We start from the raw sequence: 22,500 nt of genomic DNA on the forward strand, positions 1-22,500 counted from the left end.
AGCTCCTTCTTGACCAGCGCCATTTGTTCTTTCCTGGCATCGATCTAGCAGTGAAAATCATCAATTGCATCAAAAAAAAAAAAAAAATAAAAAAGATTGATTACCACTAAGGAAGTTCCGCTTAGACACTCATATATTGAGCCCTATGCGATTTTATAAAAACGAGGAGGTAGCAGTGATGGAATGTTTTACACCAGCATAACCTAGAATCATGGGCACCTTGCCTGAGTTTTCCCAGGGATAAGGATTCTTAGATGTGGTGCTTGCATTCGTTTTCTTTTTTCCCCACACGATAACCTACATCCTTGTCTTTATGGCTACGCTCGCTCAGGGTGTCTATGGACAAATCCATGGTTGTCACCCAGGCTATGCTCCCGAAATGGACTACAAACTTGTCTTCCACTTCATTCCATGAGGGAAGGGTAGTTTGTAGACATGTGCAAAAGGAAAAAATTTGTTTCGTTTTAATTCGTTAATTCATTAATTTCATTTAGTTATATTCGTTAACTTCCTTAAATTCGTTTTCAGATTTCGTTTAGTTTTCTACCGAATTCGAAAAATCGGCCACATTCGAAAATATTTAAACCAAATTCGAAAATATTTCTACCAGATTTGAAATTAATTCGACATGATTCGACATTATTTCAACCGCATTCGGAAATATTTTGTGACCCGAATTTAGGGCCATGTATCTCGGGGTCACTTGGTGCTAGAAACTCCAAATTTGGATATGTTGTAGTGCTCTAATAACTAATAACATTTTGCGACCCGATTTTAGGGCCACATATCTTGGGGTCACTTATAGCTAGAAACCCCAAATTTGGAAAGCAAACACAATATTACTAGCACTACAACATATCCAAATTTGGAGTTTCTAGCACCAAGTGACCCCGAGATACATGGCCCTAAATTCGGGTCACAAAATATTTCCGAATGCGGTTGAAATAATTTTGAATCATGTCGAATTCATTCGTTATATTTCTTTCGTATTCCTTGTAATTTGTTATTTTTTTATTCGGACATTCGGATGCATCCGAATGTCAGAAAGATGCAAAATTCAGCCGAATTTCGATTTGTTATGAAACGAATTGCACAAGCCTAGTAGTTTGGAGTTTATAGAATATAGGTTGTAAGGAAGAGAACATTGTTTTTCTTTTACTGTATTTTTGACATGAGAAGATCAAGTAGTGGTTTCTCTTCTTGCTTATAAAAGGTTTTCAGCCTGCAAAGAAAAACGAATGCCGCCGCCACCATTCAAGGATTGGTAAACTGCAACCATAGATGTGCGCAGCCCAGTGCATCACACCTGGCCCACCCCCTGCGCACGCCTAGGACGGCAATGTTAAATTTTTTGCTATTGGATTTAGAGATCCTTTAATGTACACAAGTAGAACGAATGTCGTTAACCACTTAAGCCCCGGACCAATTTGCAGCCAAAGGATTAGACAAGCCTATGAAATTGTTTTTAACCTTTGTATTTGAATAAAATGTTGTACTTTTATTAATTATGACATGGTTTCTTCATAATAACTGACTAAGTTACTATTGTACTCTTGGAGGCACCGTGGAAATCCCTACCCTTTTCCCTGTACCATTAGAATCTGGTTGGTTGCTACTGTTCTTGGAGCATACAGAAAATAGTTGATGTCTCACCTTGGTCCTCAAGTTGGCCATGGACTGGTCAAAAGTCTTGGGTGGTGCCCGCTGATGGTTACATAGTATTGCAACCGCTCTGTTGGCTCTATTATAAGACAGGATCTTTTCTGGGGCTGCCCCTTCCGCTGGATGGAGACAAGATGTTGAAATTTTGAAATCAGAAGGAAAAAAAATGCATATATATATATATATATATATATATATATATATATATATATATATATATATATATATATATATATATATATATATATATATATATATATATATATATATATAAAAACAGATATTTATACATTTTGTTGCTATTATAAGACAGGATCTTTTCTGGGGCTGCCCCTTCCGCTGGATGGAGGGAAAATGTTGAAATCAGAAGGAAAAAAAAAAAATGCATATATGTAGCAAAGACAGATATTTATACATTTTGTTGCTATGATTTCTCTAATGTGATGCCTGGAAAATACTTGTGAACCAACATCTGAGTTTGTTGGATTGCTGCTCCCCGCTGGTTTTTTTCTTCACCCGGCCCCCCCATGTCATTTTGAATAACCGATCACGTGTGGGTGAAACAAGTAAACCATCCGTTCTTCACATGATTGGGTGAATAATGTGAATATCCACACAATTTAAAGTAAAAGATTCTTAACTACTTTAGCAAATCTGCCCAACAATCTGCCCACATCCCCCAAATGTATAACATAAAAAATAAAAGAACGGTCATCTTACGCTCGGTCAACTCCTCAAGTTGCTGTTGCAGCGTGATGGAGGCGTTGTATGTCCTGAAGACCTTGGCCGTCAGTCCTTCCATCAATGACTGCAGGTGTTTGTTCAGCATGGGCGTCTGTAGAAGAGAACTCGGGTCAGCAAATTGGTTTATTTAGCTGGAATTTCTGATGTAGCCTGAAATTCATCGACTCGTCCAAGAGATGGAGACAAAACCCTTCCAAAAGATGCGTCTAGAAGCCGGTCCTCCATCAGGGGGCATCTAATAGGTTGTGTGTACAGATCTCATTATTTGACTTGTGATACCGGACAGGTGGGAAAACGTGGAGCTGCCAGGATTACAGGAGAGGTTAGGGAAAGGATTGCAGAGTGGTCAGTTAACATTCTGGATTTGTCGGAGCATTCGTATCAATCCGCTCATGACTGAGGCATACATCCGTATACATGATATTAAAAGGGGGACTCCCATTTTGGCAGAAAACCCTTTAGGACAACCACATACAGCGCCTTGAAAAAATATTCATACACCTTGAAATTTTCCACATTTTGTCATGTTACCACCATAGTTACATAGAAGGGGAGGTTGAAAAAAAGACAAATCCAACCTCTGTGTGATTATATGTCAGTATTACATTGTATATCATGTATGTTGTGTGATTATATGTCAGTATTACATTGTATATCATGTATGTTGTGTGATTATATGTCAGTATTACATTGTATATCATGTATGTTGTGTGATTATATGTCAGTATTACATTGTATATCATGTATGTTGTGTGATTATATGTCAGTATTACATTGTATATCATGTATGTTGTGGTCATTCAGGTGCTTATCTAATAGTTTCTTGAAACTATCGATGCTCCCCGCTGAGACCACCGCCTGTGGAAGGGAATTCCACATCCTTGCCACTCTTACAGTAAAGAACCCTCTACACAGTTTAAGGTTAAGTGGCCACGAGCCTTGTTAAACTCCCTTCTGCAGAAAAGTTTTATCCATATTGTGGGGTCACCAGTACGGTATTTATATATTTATATATATTTATTCTCTCTGGAGAAGAGACACCTGAGAGGGGATATGATTTCATTATATAAATACCGGACTGGTGACCCCACAATATATAAATACCGGACTGGTGACCCCACAATATATAAATACCGGACTGGTGACCCCACAGTATATAAATACCGGACTGGTGACCCCACAATATATAAATACCGGACTGGTTACCCCACAGTATATAAATACCGGACTGGTGACCCCACCAGTCCAGTATTTATATACTGTGGGGTCACCAGTCCGGTATTTATATATTGTGGGGTCACCAGTCCGGTATTTATATAATGAAATCATATCCCCTCTCAGGCGTCTCTTCTCCAGAGAGAATAAGTTCAGAGCTCACAACCTTTCCTCATATCTAATATCCTCCAGACCCTTTATTAGCTTTGTTGCCCTTCTTTGCAGTCGCTCCATTTCCAGTACATCCTTCCTGAGGACTGGTGCCCAGAACTGGACAGTATACTCCAGGTGCGGCCGGACCAGAGTCTTGTAGAGCGGGAGAATTATCGTTTTATCTCTGGAGTTGATCCCCTTTTTAATGCCAATATTCAGTTTGCTTTGTTAGCAGCAGCTTGGCATTGCTGAGCCCATCATCTTCTAGGACCCCCAGGTCCTTCTCCATCCTCGATCCCCCCAGAGGTTCTCCCCCCAGTCTATAGATTGCATTCAGATTTTTGACACCCAAATGCATTATTTTACATTTCTGTACATTGAACCTCGTTTGCCATGTAGTTGCCCCTCCCCCCATTCATTTGTTCAGATCTTCTTGCAAGGTTTCCACATCCTGCGGAGAAGTTATTGCCCTGCTTAGCTTAGTATCATCCGCAAATACAGAGATTGAGCTGTTTCCCCCATCCCCCTCCTCCAGGTCATTTATGAACAAATTAAATAGGATTGGTCCCAGCACAGAACCCTGGGGGACCCCACTACCCACCCCGACCATTCCCAGTACTCCCCATTTATCACCACCCTCTGAACTCACCCTTCTAGACAGTTTCCAATCCATCTACTCACCTTATGGTCCATGCCAACGTAACTTATTTAATACAGTAAACATTTATGGGGAACGGTCTCAAATGCTTTTGTAAAATCCAGATACACCACGTCTACGGGCCTTCCTTTATCTAGATACACCACGTCTACGGGCCTTCCTTTATCTAGATACATCACGTCTACGGGCCTTCCTTTACCTAGATACACCACATCTACGGGTCTTCCTTTATCTAGATACACCACATCTACGGGCCTTCCTTTATCTAGATACACCACGTCTACGGGCCTTCCTTTATCTAGATACACCACGTCTACGGGCCTTCCTTTATCTAGATACACCACGTCTACGGGCCTTCCTTTATCCAGATACACCACATCTACGGGCCTTCCTTTATCTAGATACACCACATCTACGGGCCTTCCTTTATCCAGATACACCACATCTACGGGCCTTCCTTTATCTAGATACACATCTACGGGCCTTCCTTTATCTAGATACACTACGTCTATGGGCCTTCCTTTATCTAGATACACCACATCTACGGGCCTTCCTTTATCTAGATACACCACATCTACGGGCCTTCCTTTATCTAGATACACCACGTCTACGGGCCTTCCTTTATCTAGATACACCACATCTACGGGCCTTCCTTTATCCAGATACACCACGTCTACTGGCCTTCCTTTATCTAGATACACATCTATGGGCCTTCCTTTATCTAGATACACCACATCTACGGGCCTTCCTTTATCCAGATACACCACGTCTACTGGCCTTCCTTTATCTAGATACACATCTACGGGCCTTCCTTTATCTAGATACACATCTACGGGCCTTCCTTTATCTAGATACACCACGTCTACGGGCCTTCCTTTATCTAGATACACCACATCTACGGGCCTTCCTTTATCTAGATACACCACATCTACGGGCCTTCCTTTATCTAGATACACCACGTCTACGGGCCTTCCTTTATCCAGATACACCATATCTACGGGCCTTCCTTTATCCAGATACACCACATCTACGGGCCTTCCTTTATCTAGATACACCACGTCTACGGCCTTCCTTTATCTAGATACACCACGTCTACAGGCCTTCCTTTATCTAGATACACCACGTCTACGGGCCTTCCTTTATCCAGATACACCACGTCTACGGGCCTTCCTTTATCCAGATACACCACGTCTACGGGCCTTCCTTTATCTAGATACACCACGTCTACGGGCCTTCCTTTATCTAGATACACCACATCTACGGGCCTTCCTTTATCTAGATACACCACGTCTACGGGCCTTCCTTTATCTAGATACACCACATCTACGGGCCTTCCTTTATCTAGATACACCACATCTACGGGCCTTCCTTTATCCAGATGGCAATTCACCTCCTCATAGAAGGTTAGTAGATTGGTTTGGAAAGAACGATTCTTCATGAATTCATGCTGATTACTGCTAATGATACAGATTACTAAAATCTTGTATATATTCCCTTATCATCCCCTCCAAGAGCTTACATACTATTGATGTTAGGCTAACTGGTCTTTAAATTCCCAGAAATGTATTTTGGGCCCTTTTTAAATATTGGAGCTACATTGGCTTTTCTCCAATCAGCTGGTACCATTTCAGTCAGTAGACTGTCAGTAAAAGTTAGGAACAATGGCCTGGCAATTACTTGACTGAGTTTTCCAAGTACCCTCGGGTGCAAACCATCTGGTCCCGGGACTTATTAATGTTAAGTTTCCCCAAGTCCAATTTTAATTCTGCCCTCTGCTAACCATGGAGGTGCTTCCTGTGATGTGTCATGAGGATAAACACTGCAGTTTTGGTTACTAAAGCCCCCCGAAAACCAAAAACTTTAATTTATTTTATTAGGATTTTATGTGATAGACCAACACAATGTGTCACATAATTGTGAAATGGAAAGAAAATTGTTTACAAATAAATAATTTTAAAAGTGTGTGTGTGATGGGGGGCGCCCCCCCCCCCCCCCCCCCAAGTCAATACTTTGTAGAACCCCCTTTCCCTGCAATTACAGCTGCAAGTCTTTTTGGGGGTGTCTCTACCAGCTTTGCACATCTACAGAGGGAAATTTTTGCCCATTTTTCTTTGTAAAATATCTCAAGCTCTGTCAGATTGGATGGAGAGCGTCTGAACAGCAATTTTCAAGTCTTGCCACAGATTCTCAATGGGATTTAGGTCTGGACTGTGACTGGGCCATTCTAACACATGAATATGCTTTGATGTAAACCATTCCATTGTAGCTCTGGCTGGATGTTTCTGGTCGTTGTCCTGCTGGAAGGTGAACCTCCCCCTCGGTCTCAAGTCTTTTGTAGACTAACTGGTTTTCTTCTGAGATTGTCCTGTATTTGTCTCCATCCATCTTCCCATCAACTCTGACCAGCTTCCCTGTCCCTGCTGAAGAAAACCATCCCCACCACATGATGCTGCCACCACCATGTCTCACGGTGGGGATGGTGTGTTCAGGGGGATGGGCGGTGTTAGTTTTCCCCACACATAGCGTTTTGCTTTTAGGCCATAAAGTAGAATTTTGGTCTCCTCTGACCAGATCACCTTCTTCCACATGTTTTCTGCCCCCTCCCCCACATGGCTTCTCACAAACTACAAACAGGACTTCTTATGACTTTCTTTCTCCAATGTCTTTCTTCTTGTCACTCTTCCATAAAGGGCAGATTTGTGGAGAGACGACTAATAGTTGTCCTGTGGACAGATTCTCCCCCCTGAGCTGTGGATCTCTGCAGCTCCTCCAGAGTTACCATGGGCCTCTTGGCTCTTCTCTGATGAATGCTCTCCTTGCCCGGCCCGGTCAGTTTAGGTGGACGGCCATGTCTTGGTAGGTTTTGCAGTTGTGCCATACTCTTTCCATTTTCCAATGATGGATTGAACAGAGCTCCATGAGATGTTCAAAGCTTGGGAGATTTTTCTTATAACCCAACCCTGCTTTATACTTCTCCACAACTTTATCCCTGACCTGTCTGGTGTGTTCCTTGGCCTTCATAATGCTGTTTCACTAAGGTTCTCTAACGAACCTCTGAGGGCTTCACAGAACAGCTGTATTTTTTACTGAGATTAAATGACACACAGGTGGACTATGTACTAATTAGGCGACTTCTGAAGGCAATTGGTTCCACTAGATTTTAGTTGGGGGTATCAGAGTAAAGGGGGCCGAATACAAATACCCCCCCCCCACACTTTTTACATATTTGTATCATTTTCCTTCCACTTCAGAATTATGAGCCACTTTGTATTGGTCTATCACATAAAATCCCAATAAAATACATTTACGTTTTGGGTTGTAACATGAGAAAATGTTGAAAATTTCAAGGGGTATGAATACTTTTTCAAGGCGCTGTATCAAATTCAAAAATGTCACAAAGCATGCCTTTATAAAGGACACCCCTCCCCCTCCCCCATCCTTCCCAAAGACTTCTGAAGCTGGTACACTCTCCATGTGACCGCACTTGGGTTTAGTGATTGGTTCCTCATAGACCAGTCACTGCTTTGTAGTATCCCCCCCATTATCACTATACCCATCACTATACCCATCACTATACCCAGGGCAGATGCAAGGATTTTTTGCCTACACAGGCGGAGGTTTCTTTTGGAACTTTGAAGGTGTATTTGAGCTACCAGCTCCATAGGATTCATCATCAGCCTCGAGGTCATGACACCCAGCCTGAGAGGTCTCTGCAAACCTCCATTCTTCAATCAGCAAAAGCTGCCACCACATTACATCAAGTAAAACGTGTACTCTACTGATCATGGTGAAAAAAAGATAAAAACGAAGACAACGCGTTTTGACCTTCAGGTTTTAGTCATGGCTGACTGGTGTTCATCCATGTCTTTATGGACCTTGCTTTGTGCACTGGTCCAAATCATTTGGTGGAGGGGGAGATTATGGTGTGGGGTGGAGGGGGGATTATGGTGTGGGGGGTTGTTTTTCAGGGGTTGGGTTTGGTCCCTTAGTTCCAGTGAAGGGAACTCCTCAGGCGTCAGCATATCAAGACATTTTGGACAATTTCTTTCATGCTCCCAACATTGAGGGAACAGTTTAGGGGACGGCCCCTTCCTGTTCCAACATGACTGCCCCACCAGTGCACAAAGCAAGGTCCATAAAGACATGGAGGGGCAAGTTTGGGGGGGAGGAACTTGACTGACCTCAACCCCATAGAATACCTTTGGAATTAGAGCGGAGAATGTGAGCCAGGCCTACATCAGTGCCTGACCTCACAAATGCTCTTCTGGAAGAATGGTCAAACATTCCCATAGACACATCTCCTAAACCTTGTGGACGGCCTTCCCAGAAGAGGTGAAGCTGTTATAGCTGCAAAGGGCGGAGCCAACTCAATATTGAACCCTATGGACCAAGACCGGGATGGCATTCAAGTTTATGTGTGTGTAAAGGCAGGCGTCCCAATACTTTTGGCAATATAGGATATATAGATATATATATATATATTCTCCAAAGACATGCTGGTAGGTCAATTGGCATCTGGTTAAATTGGCCCCAGTATATGAATGTGAGTTAGGGACCTTAGATTGTACATTCATATCAGTCCCTACCCTCAAGGAGCTTACAATGTATATGTAAAGCGTTGCATAAATTGACTGCGCTATACAGCGGAACCTTGGTTTACGAGTAACGCGGTTAACAAGCGTTTTCAAAAGACTAGCAACTTTTATTTTTAATTCTGACTCCGTTTGCGAGTGTTGTCTCACAAAACAAGCAGAATTCAAGCTAATGGGGTTTGCAGTGGCGCATTTGGCCAGAGGTGCGGGGTCACCGGTGACACTCGGACTGGTTCCCGAGTATTTACAAGGCTCTCCGGCGCCCCCCTCCCACCTCTGGCCACATGCGGTATTGCATGTAATAGAAGTCAATGTGGAACGAATTATCTTTGTTTCCATTGACTTCTATGGGGAAAGTCGCCTTGATAACAGTGATTTGGATTACAAGCATTCTCCTGGAATGGATTATGCTTGTAATCCAAGGTCCTACTGTATAAGTACCATAAAAAATGTATACATACTTTCAATTTTTTATTCTATATATATATATATTTTTTTTTAAATGGTCACACTCAATGAACCACTTGGTCTTTTTTCTGCCACTTTTCTAGGTTTCTTTGCCAATATTGCCGCATCGGCACCGCGTTGATCCAGCTGGAACGCACGCCAGCCGCTGCTTCTAAAAAGCCTTCAATACAACTGAAGGAATTAAAGATGGACTTGCAATTGTCTGTAATCGGAGTGCCCGGTGTGTGCAGTATTTCGTACTCTGGGACGGCTACATTTGCAGAACAATGCCAATCCTGTCTTCCCTGGATAAGGAAGAACGCCATATGCGATCATCTCCGGGGGGCGGATGATACTTGGCGGCCCAGGCTGGGGCCGGTTCACAGAAGAGGAATGGCGCTCATAACAGGGAGAGGATGGGGGGGGGGGGGGGAGGATATAATGGAAGATCGGTGATCCCTTCTAAACAGACGGCTCTGGGCGTTCTGCTGACACCTCGCTGCTTTTTGCCCCTAAAGTCAGCAGAACGCCCCGTGCCGTCCGTTTAGAAGGGATCACCGATCTTCCATTATATCCCCCCCCTCCCCAATCCTCTCCCTGAGATGAGCGCCATTCCTCTTCTGTGAGCGCGGAGGATGACACCGGGGGGCTCCAGGCTCCTCTCTCTCAGCGGGATTCTTCCGCCAGCTCTGCAGACAGCCGTCTCGCCAACACCTGCCAGGTTTAATACATCTGTGTTCATCAGCCCCTCGGAACAGCTCCGCGCCGGGAAAACACTCACATTCAGTCTGTCAAATAGATCATCTCCTTCCTGCTTGTTGTCCATAAACAGCTGGAGGTTTTTAAACACCTGAAAGGAAAAAAACGGGGCGATCGATCAAAAAGTCGCTGAAACTACAGAGAGAACTTTTAGTCTTTTGTGTCTTCCAAAGCGTGTTGTATATGCCGGGAACATTAAAACTTGTAAAGATCCGCTACGGAAACCCTCCTGCTTAAAGTGACTAAAAAGGAAAAAAATGCATTCTCTGAATTAAAGTGGATATAAACCCCATGCATGAAATCAGACCGGGGGGCACATATCTTCAGTTGGATACCCAGATCAGTGACCATACATCCCAACTGTCCCTGATTTCGAGGGACTGTCCCTAATTTGGAGCAATGTCCCTCTCTCCCTCATTCCTCCTCATTTCGGTCTGATCTATAGAGATCAGGGCCGTTTTTAAAGTGGTTGTAAACCCTTACAAACCACTTTGACCTACAGGTAAGCCTAGATTAAGGCTTACCTGTAGGTCCAAGAAATATCTCCTAAACCTACACGGTTTAGGAGATATTTGCCTGAAGACAGGCACAGCTGTCTACGGCGCATGCGCCGTAGACAGCGACGCGCAGGCGCACTGGGCGCGGCATTTCCAACAATGGATCTGCCGCGCGTGTCGGCTCCCGTGCGCATGCGCGGGAGTGACGTCATCGCGGCTCCGCCGAATGACAGCGGCGGAGCTGCGAGACGCCATCAGCAAGATGGATGCGGCGGACTACAGGGGACAGCGGCGACTTCGCTGGCTCCTGTGTCAGGTAAGTGACACATAATGGGCTACTATACAATGCGATGCACAGTAGTCCATTATGCTTTGCCTTTGCAGGGAATGAAAGAGGAAGTAAACTCATCAGGGTTTACTTCCTCTTTAAGGCAGGGCAAAAGAAGCAGCTGCCCTGGGCCCTGTCGTTGTGGGGCCCAAAGCAGCTGCCTCACACTTGCCAAATATCCTGGTTTAAATTCCCTTGAGGTTTTCGTCCCGTGCTGTGTCCCAATATCTCAGTCTGAAGTGCTGCTACTAATGCTGCCCAGCTCTGCCCTATTGTGGTATACAGATGATTTACATGTAAATTACCGGAATTCATATGTAAATAGCATTGCCATTTATATGTAAATAATGGCGGCCGGCAGCATTGATATGTATAAAATGCCCCACTGAGGTCATATCCACAGTAATCTCTAGCAACCAATCAACAAGCAGAAATCATGTGCTGTAAACCTCTAGCAACTAATCAGTGAGCCGTAATGTGTGCTGTACCTTTGGCGACCAGTCAGTGAGCGGTAATGATACACTGTAACCTCTGGAAACCAATTGCAATAGCTGCCTGATCTGATTTTGTAAACTGAATTTGAGTCTATTTATTGTATGCCTCAGAGCAGGCAGAGAGCGAAACTGCATGGGGGGGGGGGGGGGGGGGCAAGAAAATTTTTGCCCAGGGTCCAATCAATATTAAAGACGGCCCTGATATAGATGTATACAAAATGCACTTTTTATCTTTCAAAAAGGGGTTTCCCGGGGCTAAATTTTTATAAATTGCTGCATTTGTATATTTTAAAAGTCAATATAAAAGGAATAGTAGTGGTAAAAACAAAAAAGTTCTTGTGGATTTAATTAACTTTTTTTGGTTGATTCTCCTTTAAGGGGTGGGGCAGGGGGCGTGTCCTATGCCTACATATGTTTGTTAGTAGGTGTTCCTTGTTCCCATCTCAAAATGTTGGGAGGTATGGTGTAAGTAGTCCTCTTCAAGATAGCGCAACTCTGAGTTATCCGTATAGCCTTGTGTCAAAAAGATTTTTTAAAATGTATTTAAAATTATTTTACAACTGGGTGCCGTCTGAAAGATCAAATGCTGAGATGCCGTGTAGCCACCGCTCCTCCCCATATATAGGGGCTGGTGCAGATCCATAGAGATCCGGCCTTCACTGCCTTTCAAGTGGGAGGATTTCCTGTCTGTTTCCCCCGAGAGGTTCACCAACACAGCAGGCGAAGCCGCCGTAGTGTGGCTGAAGTGAGGTCAACGCGTTTCATAATGCTATTGCGTAGCTTCGTCTCGACCCTCCAGAGCAGCGGTAGGGAACCTTGGCTCTCCGGTTGTTTTAAAACTACAACTCCCATGAGACATTGCAGGACCATAGCATGACTGCTAGAGGCAGAGGCATGATGGGATTTGTAGTTTCAAAACAGCTGGAGAGCCGAGGTTCCCTACCCCTGCTCCAGAGGGTCGATACTTGGTTGCTTTACTTACAGCACTTGCTGAGTAATCGGCATTGTCCGAATGAGTACAACCTGTACCAATACACCAGGCGTCCGGACGTTTTTGAAATATATGCTCTATGTTGTATGTGTCCCACATGTATGTGTATATATTTGGCCAGTCCATCGTGACTAGCTATAACATTTATGAGAAAGTCGGGCACTAGAAACCACAGTTAACCACCATGTTTTATATCCAAGAATGGTGGAAAGTGAATATTACTGCGCTAATCCCAAGTAACTAAAAAACAAGCAGCTACATAAACAATGTGACAAACAAATAAATCTGGGTGGTAAATGTAGCGCTAGTCAGTAAAACACAAATATAGTCAGTGACGTAACTAGAACCTTCAGGGCCCCGATGCAAGAAACCATGAAGGGCCCCCCTGAACCCAAGCCAGGGCCCTTCCCTCCGAGTCCGGCGGTGGAACTCCAGGGCGTGGTCACAGGTATGACCTTTGTGAGCCCTGTAGTTCCACCACTGGCATCAGTAGTTTTTATTTTATTATTTTATTTTTTATTTTTAGGTGCCCCATTGGGGGACTGTCCCTAGGCAGGATGGGGACCCCGTCCCCAGAAGAGATGAGGTCCTTTTCTCCAGGGCAGATGAAGTTACTGCCCCCAGGTGAGAAGGGGTCCCTGTCCCCACGTGAGAAGGGGCCCCTGTCCCCAGGGGGAGATGGAGGGGGTATGTAATGGCGCACTAATCCATGTTACCCTGGGCTCCATCCAGTGTGCTGGACGGGTGATCAGCATATCTCCCAGAAAGACCTTTCATCATCTGTGTATGACGGGGGAGGAGGGGGACTGGCAGACAAACCTGCAGTGTCCTCCAGGGGGCTCTCATAGGGCTGCACTGCATCTGGGTGCTTAAAGTTTGTTTACCCGGGAGAAGTATCCACTCTGGCTGGGGAGAACAGACATCGGACTGAGCAGCAATGCATGGAGCAGGAGAGGGGTACTCTGAGGAGCCGGCCGAGGACACAGGTCATGCGGGGAATGCACAACTAAAGAGCAGCCAGTGCGATAGTCGAGCATGGAGCTAAGCTAGTCACCCTCCACCCACCTGTGTGCATGGTGCACTGGTACCCCTAGCTGCCTATGCTGCTGCCGGCCATATGTAGAGGGGGCTGCATGGGCCCCCTGCAGCACAGGGCCCAGTTGCGGTCGCGACTACTGCACCCCCTATAGTTACGCCCCTGAATATAGTGATATAAGTGATGAAAATACAATGGTGATTGTGAAGCCAATCCAATGTGTAAAATTATAAATATAAAAAATATATATGCAGAAGGTCCAATATATAAAAAATGTATGGCTGAGTGGAAACCAGAACATACAAATACTGGAAAAGTGATTTAAACCAGTGAAAAAATAAAGTGTAGTCCAACATGGGCCAAATCATCCACCACAGGGTAGTGAAGGGACAGAAGAACCCAAATACTGAACATTGTTCAGTGTGGAGAGCATCAGGAATATTGCATCCTCAACAATGGAAAGAAGTGCGTGTGCCCTTACCGGAACTGGTGGACTCCAATGTCGGCGACATGGAATCACACAAGCATGGTGCCACAGGTGGCCAATGTATGGAACTCCAAAAGGGACCAGGACCTCCGGGATGGAATCCAAGGAAGAGATGGAAAACCTCCAAATGGGTCTCCAATCTTGGGAACGTCAAGCTGGATCACAGAGAGCTTGGCTTATCTCTCTCCACATTGGCTTTTATTTTTGCGATCACATTTTTTTCCCTTGTACGTGGGTTTTTAGAAATAGTGCAGATCAAAAAAGGTATTTCTAAAAACCCCGTACAAAGATAAAAAAAATGTGATCATGAAAATAAAAAGGCAATGTGGAGAGCGATAAGCCAAGCTCTCTGTGATCCAGCTTGACGTTCCCAAGATTGGAGGCTTTCCATCTCTTCCTTGGACTCCATCCCGGAGGTCCTGGTCCCTTTGGAGTTCCATACATTGGCCACCTGTGGCACCATACCTGTATGATTCCATGTCGCTGACATTGGAGTCCACCAGTTCCGGTAAGGGCACACCCACTTCTTACCATTGTTGAAGACAGGCATGTACTGGCCATCGAGACTACCGGGAGTTTCCCGGTGGGCCGATGGCTCAGTGGGCCACTCTGATATAAGGGGCTGCTGATGGGACACTCTGATGTAAGGGGGCTGCTGATGGGACACTCTGATGTAAGGGGGCTGCTGATGGGACACTCTGATGTAAGGGGGCTGCTGATGGGACACTCTGATGTAAGGGGGCTGCTGATGGGACACTCTGATGTAAGGGGGCTGCTGATGGGACACTCTGATGTAAGGGGGCTGCTGATGGGACACTCTGATGTAAGGGGGCTGCTGATGGGACACTCTGATGTAAGGGGGCTGCTGATGGGACACTCTGATGTAAGGGGGCTGCTGATGGGACACTCTGATGTAAGGGGGCTGCTGATGGGACACTCTGATGTAAGGGGGCTGCTGATGGGACACTCTGATGTAAGGGGGGTGCTGATGGGACACTCTGATGTAAGGGGGTGCTGATGGGACACTCTGATGTAAGGGGGTGCTGATGGGACACTCTGATGTAAGGGGGTGCTGATGGGACACTCTGATGTAAGGGGGTGCTGATGGGACACTCTGATGTAAGGGGGTGCTGATGGGACACTCTGATGTAAGGGGGTGCTGATGGGACACTCTGATGTAAGGGGGTGCTGATGGGACACTGATGTAAGGGGGTGCTGATGGGACACTCTGATGTAAGGGGGTGCTGATGGGACACTCTGATGTAAGGGGGTGCTGATGGGACACTCTGATGTAAGGGGGCTGCTGATGGGACACTCTGATGTAAGGGGGTGCTGATGGGACACTCTGATGTAAGGGGGTGCTGATGGGACACTGATGTAAGGGGTTGGTGATGGGACACTCTGATGTAAGGGGCTGCTGATGGGACACTCAAAATGTAAGTGGGCCGGTCTGGATGAAGTCCAGGGCCAAATATCTTTCCCAGTCCAGCCCTGGTTGAGGATGCAATATTCTTGATGCTCTCCATACTGAACGGCGTTCAGCATTTGGGTTCTTCTGTCCCTTCACTCCCCTGTGGTGGATGATTTGGCCCATGTTGGACTACACTTTATTTTTTCACTGGTTTAAATCACATTTCCAGTATTTGAATGTTCTGGTTTCCACCCAACCATACATTATTTTTTATATATTGGACATTCTATATACATTTTTTTTATATAATTTTAGACATTGAATTGGTTTCAGTATCACATATTGTATTTTCATCACTTATATCACTATATTTATAGCCAAGAATGAAGTGTTTTTACTTTATTAGTGGCGTGTTTGTCATTCTAGAAGCCCTCGCCTTTTCTCTTGTCTTCTGTTTGGGGTGATTTGGGTCTATATGCTTTTTTAGGGCTGGATGACACTACTGTGTACACATATAACATGGGTTTTTAAGCCTCTTCAACACGTTTTTAGACCAAGTGCCTAGGCATTCACACACATCTGTCATTAACATGTGGATATAGTTACATAATCAGGATGAAAAAAAAATAAAAAAAAATAAAAAAACACACAAGTCCATCTAGTTTAACCCAAAAAAATAATAATACAATCCCATATACACATAGGACCCGCTTTACTGTATCTTAAGAAAAACGACGGGCATAAAACCCAAACATCCTTCAACGTTGACCACCGTTATGTTCCCCATCAGGAATAAAGGGCAAGCGGTAATTTATTAGAGCATTAAAATTCAGAAAATGGAAGGGTTAAATCCTTGCAGCATTACCTTCTTCTCCACAGGAACCTTGTTGTAGTACCGGATACAATCTTTACCCAGGAAGTCGAACTCCACCACATTCTTCTCTCCATCCAGTTCTGGGTAAAGTTTAATGTGCTCCACTCTCAGCGAGCAGCAACCGACCGTGTCCGCCGTCTCCCCTTCTTCCTTTTCATTACCCGCTCTCAGAGCCAGCTGACAATGACAAATTCCAGTGAGTGAGGAGCCAGCGCAACAAAGACCGAGGACCAAGCCATGCAAGGTAAAAAAAAAAACCTCCTGGGTGCTGCCCCCCCCCCCAAGCCCTCTTTATACTTACCTGAGCCCCATCTCAATCCAGTGATGTACATGAGAGCAGTGGGTCTCCTGGGTCTCTCTCATTGGCTTACACAGCAGCAGCAGGAGCAATTGACTCCTGCTGATGTCAATCACAGCCAGTGAGCCAATGAGGAAAGAGCAGGGCAGGGCCAAGACATGCTCTGTGTAAACGGACAATGTCCATTCACAGGAAGACACCTCGAAGCAAGTCTGCTCAAGTGCTGCAACAGCAAGAAGCTTGCTATTGGTTCCCGCTGTCAGGGAACCCAAAAAAAAAAAAAAAAGAGGATCGGGGGCTGCTCTGTGCAAAACCATTACACAGAGCACGCAAGTACAACAGGTTTGATTCTTTTTTTTTTTTATTAAAACCATTAGAATCACTTTAATGCACCCGAACTTGGCCAACAGCCTGCATTAAGTCCAGGTTTGACAGACTGGATCAAGCTCTTGCGCAAGTTCATAGCCACGGTTTCAGGCCTGAGGAAGGGGTAGACATTTCCCTCGAAACTTGTTGGCTTCATTTGATACCTTTAGTCAAACACTGAGCTTTTTGGGTTTTGTACTGGGCGTTAATCGATACCCACCCCCAGAGTTTTTCCATCCACTGAATCCCTTCCAAAGAGACCCCCAGAGAGGCTGCAGCCCGAGACCAGAGCAAGGTCCACCCTACACGGCACCTTCCCTCACATCAACCTCTGAAGGAAAACTGAATTCTAGGATATATCCAATATCAATGCCTTATGTCTATTAGACCGGCACTATCACACCTACACATGAAATGTGTTGGCTTCTTTTGATACCTTGGCTTCGTTCAACACGCAACTTCGATTTGACATATTGTGTGTCATGAAGATTTGTACTGGGCTCTCAATATCCACCTCAGAGCGATCCACAGTGTTGGAATTACTACAATGGCTAAATTGATAATACACTAGGCAACCGGCTAATTCATAACAGCCTTTCCGGGATCCAAGAAGCATGGTCACATCAGAATGTCCCTCTGCCTGACGTGTGTCGTCACACAATGACGTCGTCCTGTGCAGAAGACAACGTCCTTGTGTGATGAAACACGTCGGTCGGAGCACAATACTGAAGTCACCGCGCTTCTCGGATAACGGAAGGGCGGGCCATTTTGAATTAGCTGGCCTTCTTATAAGTATTACAAATTCCATTTTAAAATCTTATTGATGCAAGTGCAATTATTTCTCGATACGATGTTTTAAAAGGGTTTTTATACTATGGCGATCTTTATAGTTTTTGGAATTTCCCATGATGTTGTCACCCGGGGGATCTCTGTGCCTCACAAGCTCCCCTCGATGGATAGAGGCCTTTTCGTAATAGGAGGCCCATACAAGCTGGATCTCCCATGATGGTGCCATCTTGAGGGTGGATCTCTATGCCCCACAAGTTCCCCTGGATGGATTCAGGCCTTGGATGGGTTTTGAGCCTCAAGTGTTGCTGACCTTCCGTAATAGGAGGTCCGCGTGAGCTGGTAAGCGTGCACTCCTTAGGGAGGAGGTGGTAGCTTAAGGATTACGCACTTTATGGTGACGGATGGTGTGGATACCGTTGAAAGGATCCTTTATCACATTCAGATTTTTTATTACATTTATCCAATTCTTTCAACGTTTTTTTCACGGGTGTTCTTTAGCACTCCAATTGCCTATTTGAGACTTGCTGCTTTCTAAATATAATACTATATAGGGTTTATAGCGCAGTCATTCACCTTTCCTACATTTATAAAACTATTTCAACTTGCATACAAAATGTGTCAAACTATTTTCGGGATGTAGCACCCAGGGTCATAGTTGGCACCACAACTAGACTCTTGCTCCGATGGTGGCTTGGCTGGGTTCCAACCTTTCTACCGGCCTTGATGTAATATGCCAAAATGGCGCACTGAGCAGAGTGCTTTCAGATGACCCTTTCACAGCTACCTGAGCAGTTACACGGGCAATGCAGAGTTCTATGGCCAAGGGTAGGGAACATATATAGGGAGTCGTCGTCCCTTTGCCTTCCTTGTGCGGCTTATGCTAAAAACTACCCCTCGTTACCACATTCGAAGGCATTTCCTTGGAGCGGTTAAGAAAGGTACATTAAGGGGAGCTCAAAATTTGGCCTTCAAATCTTAAGCTGCTTCACCATCATAGAGCCCCCTTACCTTATCTATAAAGTAAAGGGCCACCGCCCTCTGTCGTATCTTCATCTCTTTGGATTTAAAGTTCTCCCTATAGGTTCTCCTAATGTGGTCAACATGGTTCTTCAGTTTTCTAGCGACTTCGTATTTTTCCCAGTCTTTTTCCCCCTAAAAAACACACAAAAATTCTAAATTATAATTTATAAAGCCAACATTTGGATTCTAAATTTTTGAAAACTGGATGGAAGGGTTAAATTGGTTGCAAACCCTTACATATGTCCAATGAAGTGACTGGCCTCAATTGATACACAGATTAAAACCAGCGGTGTCCAACTGGTGTCTCTCCAGCTGTTGCAGAACTTCAATTCCCATGAGGCATTGCAAGGCTGATGATTACAAGCATGACTTCCATAGGCAGGGCCATGATGGGACTTGTAGTTCCACAACAGCTGGAGGGCCACCAGTTAGAGACCCCTGGATTAAACCAATCCTCCTGCATAAATTGTACCCGTTTACCTGCACCCTCTGTACTACAGCCTTCTAAAACATGTTAAAAGGCGTTTTCTCAACTCCAGCAGGCAGGGGGCAGGGATCTGATGCCACACACTGCACAGCACAGAGAGGAGAGGAGAGCCAAGTGTAATCTGAGACCCGAGTGAAGGGAAAGAATACTCCCTCTAAATCAGGGACCTCAAAGTGGTGATCCTCCAGCTGTTGCAAAACTACAAGTCCCTTGAGGCATTGCAAGGCTGACCGTTACACGCAAGACTCCCACAGGCAGAGGCATGATGGGACTTGTAGTTTTGAAACAGCTGGAGGGCCGTCTGTTTGAGACCCCCTGCTCTAAATAGTCTCATAGGGGGGAACGTGCACATCTGGGGCCGTCATTTACCTTCTGTGTGCTGGAGGGGAGGCGGGCCATCTCCCAAGAATTTGTGGGGTTAGGGTAACCTAGCAGAAGTGACTAATGTGGGAAGCAGAGGGAAGACAAATCACACTTAATGCTTTGGATTGGGGCTGGTACTCAGAGAGGGATATGCACGGTTCATTCTTCAGTTGAGAGATTTACATTCACTTTAACCACAAATGCCGACAGGGCCATAGCTGAAAGATGGCTATAGTGCAGTCGGCTTATTCTGGGTGGACGTTTGTGGGACGCCCTCCCAGAATCTTGCTCCCGCGCATCCCCTGGGGTGTGCACCCGGGAGCATCCGTGACCACCGGGTCCTCTGATCGCGGTAAACTGTAGCTAATAGCGGCTGTTTACCACGTGATCGCTCCATCAAATGACGGAGTGATCACTTGTAAACAAACCAGCGTCACGGCATGACGCCGGTTCCTCCCTCCCCTCTCTGTACTGATCAGTACAGTGCAAGGGGAGAGGTGGAGAGATGGCAGCAGCACTGTGGGCTGGATGTGTTCTGCCCAACACCCTGCCCAACACCCTGCCCAACACCCTGCCCAACACCCTGCCCAACACCCTGCCCAACACCCTGCCCAACACCCTGCCCAACACTCTGCCCAACACTCTGCCCAACACTCTGCCCAACACTCTGCCCAACACTCTGCCCAACACTCTGCCCAACACTCTGCCCAACACTCTGCCCAACACTCGGCCATAAATTTTAACAGAAACAAAGAATTTTTTTTTTACCAAATTTTGTCTTTTTTGATTTATAACGCAAAAAAACTAACAAAAAAAAAACAAAAAACAGCGGTGATTAAATACCACCAAAAGAAAGGTCTATTTGTGTGAAGAAAAAAAAAAAGGACAGACATTTCATATGGCTACAGTGTTGCATGACTGAGTAATTGTCAACTTCTGCCTCAGATCCTCGGGGGTTAACAGGGTGCTGGCAAAATCCTTAGGTGTTTGGGGATCGCCACTCAACACAAACAGCCCATGTAATCCAAAAGTGAAAAGCAGCCTCGGGCTGCCATTAAGCCGGGCCCACTGATGCATTTTGCCTCGCCCACCAGGGTTTAGTCAAAGCGAAACAGGTCAGGAGGCGTGGCTTAATGGAGACTTGCAGGCCGAGGTCGTTTTTCAGTTTTGGATTACGTGGGCTGTTTGGGATGAGCAGTGATCCCTACACAGACAGAAATAGAAGCCCATTGATGGGTAAAATCCCGCTCCCGTAAAAGAATTCTGTGTATTTTATTAGTTTGAAGGTTTGTTTTTTCGGTTTGTTCCATGGTACAGAAGGGGGTTAATCACGTTGCAGGATTTAATCTCAGAATAAAGCGTTCTGCAAAGTCTCTCCAGTCAGAATCCTAAACTTTCTCCTTCCCATAAAAAAGGGTTTAATAATGTGATATTCCGCCAGATTGACGCAGCCAATTTTACTGTATGCAATTCTAATCCTCCTGCCGGGCTTGTCAACCTCTGAAAAACTCCGCTGTTTGTCGCAGCTTAACCATTCATTATTTGAAAGGGATTCTGGGAGCAGTTGACGCGCGCGACGCGTATATATATTTTTATTATCCGTGGCAATACATGACCAAGCATTGCTTAGCGACAGAAGCCAGTATAGCTCTTTCCCTCCCTGACTTAAATCAGCGCTGGCCGCCTGCCGAGATCTACCCCGGCGACGAGCGTTAGGCATTCATGAGCGGTAATAAAAAAGGCGCACAAAGCACCTTTCCAGTGCTTCCAACTCAAGACATTTGTCAGCTGCAGCCCTGGAAAGGTTCGAAGTCCTGCCGTCCCAATGCTCAGATGTGCAACACCTGCACCCGCTTTCAGGGGGTCGAAACGCCATCCATCAATTATTCAGCCAATGCACATAATCCTCCGGAGTCAGCTGGAGTGACCTGGGAATGGTGACGGACCGAGCTGAGGAATGTGCGAAGACAATCAATAGGGTCAGCTAGTTCTCAATTATAGACCTCTCCATAACACATCCATCAATATTTTTATCACCTCAGAGTAAGGCCGATTCCGAGGAGTGTTTTTTTTGTACTGCGTGGTTTCCCAAAAGTCAGGGATGTAGGTGGTAGTGGGGTCTGCATAAGAGGACCGTCACAGGAGGACCGTCACAGGAGGACCGTCACAGGAGGACCGTCACAGGAGGACCGTCACAGGAGGACCGTCACAGGAGGACCGTCACAAGAGGACCGTCACAAGAGGACCGTCACAAGAGGACCGCCACAAGAGGACCGTCACAAGAGGACCATCACAAGAGGACCGTCACAAGAGGACCTTCAGCCCCTTCAGGCTGAATAAGGCCGATTCCGAGGAGTGTAGTTTTTTTGTACTGCATGGTTTCCCAAAAGTCAGGGATGTAGGTGGTAGTGGGGTCTGCAGACGAGGACCTTTCTAAGAGGACCTTCATAAGAGGACCTTCATAAGAGGACCTTCATAAGAGGACCTTCATAAGAGGACCTTCATAAGAGGACCTTCATAAGAGGACCTTCATAAGAGGACCTTCATAAGAGGACCTTCGGACCCTTCAGGCTGAAATTTACACACAAGTGAGAGTCATCATATAGTGACCATTCCTGCCCTAGGTTTCAAAGTCAGTCGTGAAGAACTCTGGCCTCATCTGCTTCTATTGCCCATGCTTTTGGTGCTGGGGGGGGGGGGGGGGGGTGTCCGTGTATCTCCATCTTTCTCCACCTCCCCAATGTGTGCCTCTGAATTTTCATTAAAGGGCATCGCAGTAGGCACATTTATCTGCAGATGCTCACACAAGACATACTGATGGTCTTCTAC

General features: G+C 45.5%; 1 protein-coding gene across 1 annotated transcript in view; it reads right to left on the minus strand.

Moving 5' to 3' along the window:
- LOC143941307 (DNA topoisomerase 1-like) overlaps positions 1-22,500 on the minus strand; it is a 132,769-nt gene that overhangs the window by 765 nt on the left and 109,504 nt on the right. Inside the window, exons 6-11 of the mRNA XM_077463330.1 lie at positions 18,810-18,953; positions 16,340-16,525; positions 10,253-10,321; positions 2,383-2,497; positions 1,654-1,781; positions 4-44 (exon numbers count right to left, since the gene is read on the minus strand). Coding sequence (XP_077319456.1) covers positions 4-44; positions 1,654-1,781; positions 2,383-2,497; positions 10,253-10,321; positions 16,340-16,525; positions 18,810-18,953 — 683 coding nt within the window. The remainder of the gene's footprint in view (positions 1-3; positions 45-1,653; positions 1,782-2,382; positions 2,498-10,252; positions 10,322-16,339; positions 16,526-18,809; positions 18,954-22,500) is intronic.

The sequence above is a fragment of the Lithobates pipiens genome, unplaced genomic scaffold, assembly GCF_037356315.1.
Source record: "Lithobates pipiens isolate NorthernLeopardFrog02 unplaced genomic scaffold, aLitPip1_a1.2 Scaffold_10, whole genome shotgun sequence".
Classification (NCBI taxonomy): domain Eukaryota; kingdom Metazoa; phylum Chordata; class Amphibia; order Anura; family Ranidae; genus Lithobates; species Lithobates pipiens.